A 626-nucleotide genomic window follows, 5' to 3' on the forward strand; every position below is an offset into this window, starting at 1 on the left:
TATATATAATAGCAAGTTCATAAATAGCAGTAAAACAGTGTTATGGTATTTTATAAGTATTATTAGGATTTAAAATAACCATTTTCTATTTTTATTTTTTTAATTCATTTTTAAAATAATTCATTCTTGAGATGTTAAAACTAAGTTTTCAGCATCATTACAGTCTCTAGTGCCACATGATCCTTCAGAAATCATTCTAATAAGCTCAACTGGGTTCTCAAGAAACATTTCCTATTAGTATCAATGTTGAACACAGTTTTGCTGCTTAATATTTTTGTGAAAATCATGATAAATGTTTTTTTCAGAATTCTGTGATAAATAGCAAGTTCATGAAAACAACATTTACGTGAGAGATTCTATCTATCTATCTATCTATCTATCTATCTATCTATCTATCTATCTATCTATCTATCTTATCTTGAGAAATTAAATGGCAACCACTTTGCTGTCGCTGATGTCTTACCTGGCAATGGCACGAGTACAGCAGCGGGACATATTGATGAAGGAGCTGGAGCTGGCTCTAGTCTGCAGGATAGTCTCGATGCCTCTCAGCAGGTCGTTGGTTTTCAGAAGCAGCAGCATCTGTCGGGGAATCCTGTTCAGCAGCTCACTGATCTGAGGGAGGC

General features: G+C 34.5%; 1 protein-coding gene across 2 annotated transcripts in view; it reads right to left on the reverse strand.

The window, feature by feature from the left end:
• The window catches only part of LOC107676278 (uncharacterized aarF domain-containing protein kinase 1-like), a 137,811-nt gene that overhangs the window by 6,426 nt on the left and 130,759 nt on the right, over positions 1–626 (reverse strand). For both annotated transcript variants that reach the window (XM_016470810.1, XM_016470809.1), the window contains one exon: positions 464–593. In XM_016470810.1, coding sequence (XP_016326296.1) covers positions 464–593 — 130 coding nt within the window. The remainder of the gene's footprint in view (positions 1–463; positions 594–626) is intronic.

Source organism: Sinocyclocheilus anshuiensis, unplaced genomic scaffold, assembly GCF_001515605.1.
Source record: "Sinocyclocheilus anshuiensis isolate Anshui unplaced genomic scaffold, SAMN03320099.WGS_v1.1 scaffold3105, whole genome shotgun sequence".
Taxonomy (NCBI): domain Eukaryota; kingdom Metazoa; phylum Chordata; class Actinopteri; order Cypriniformes; family Cyprinidae; genus Sinocyclocheilus; species Sinocyclocheilus anshuiensis.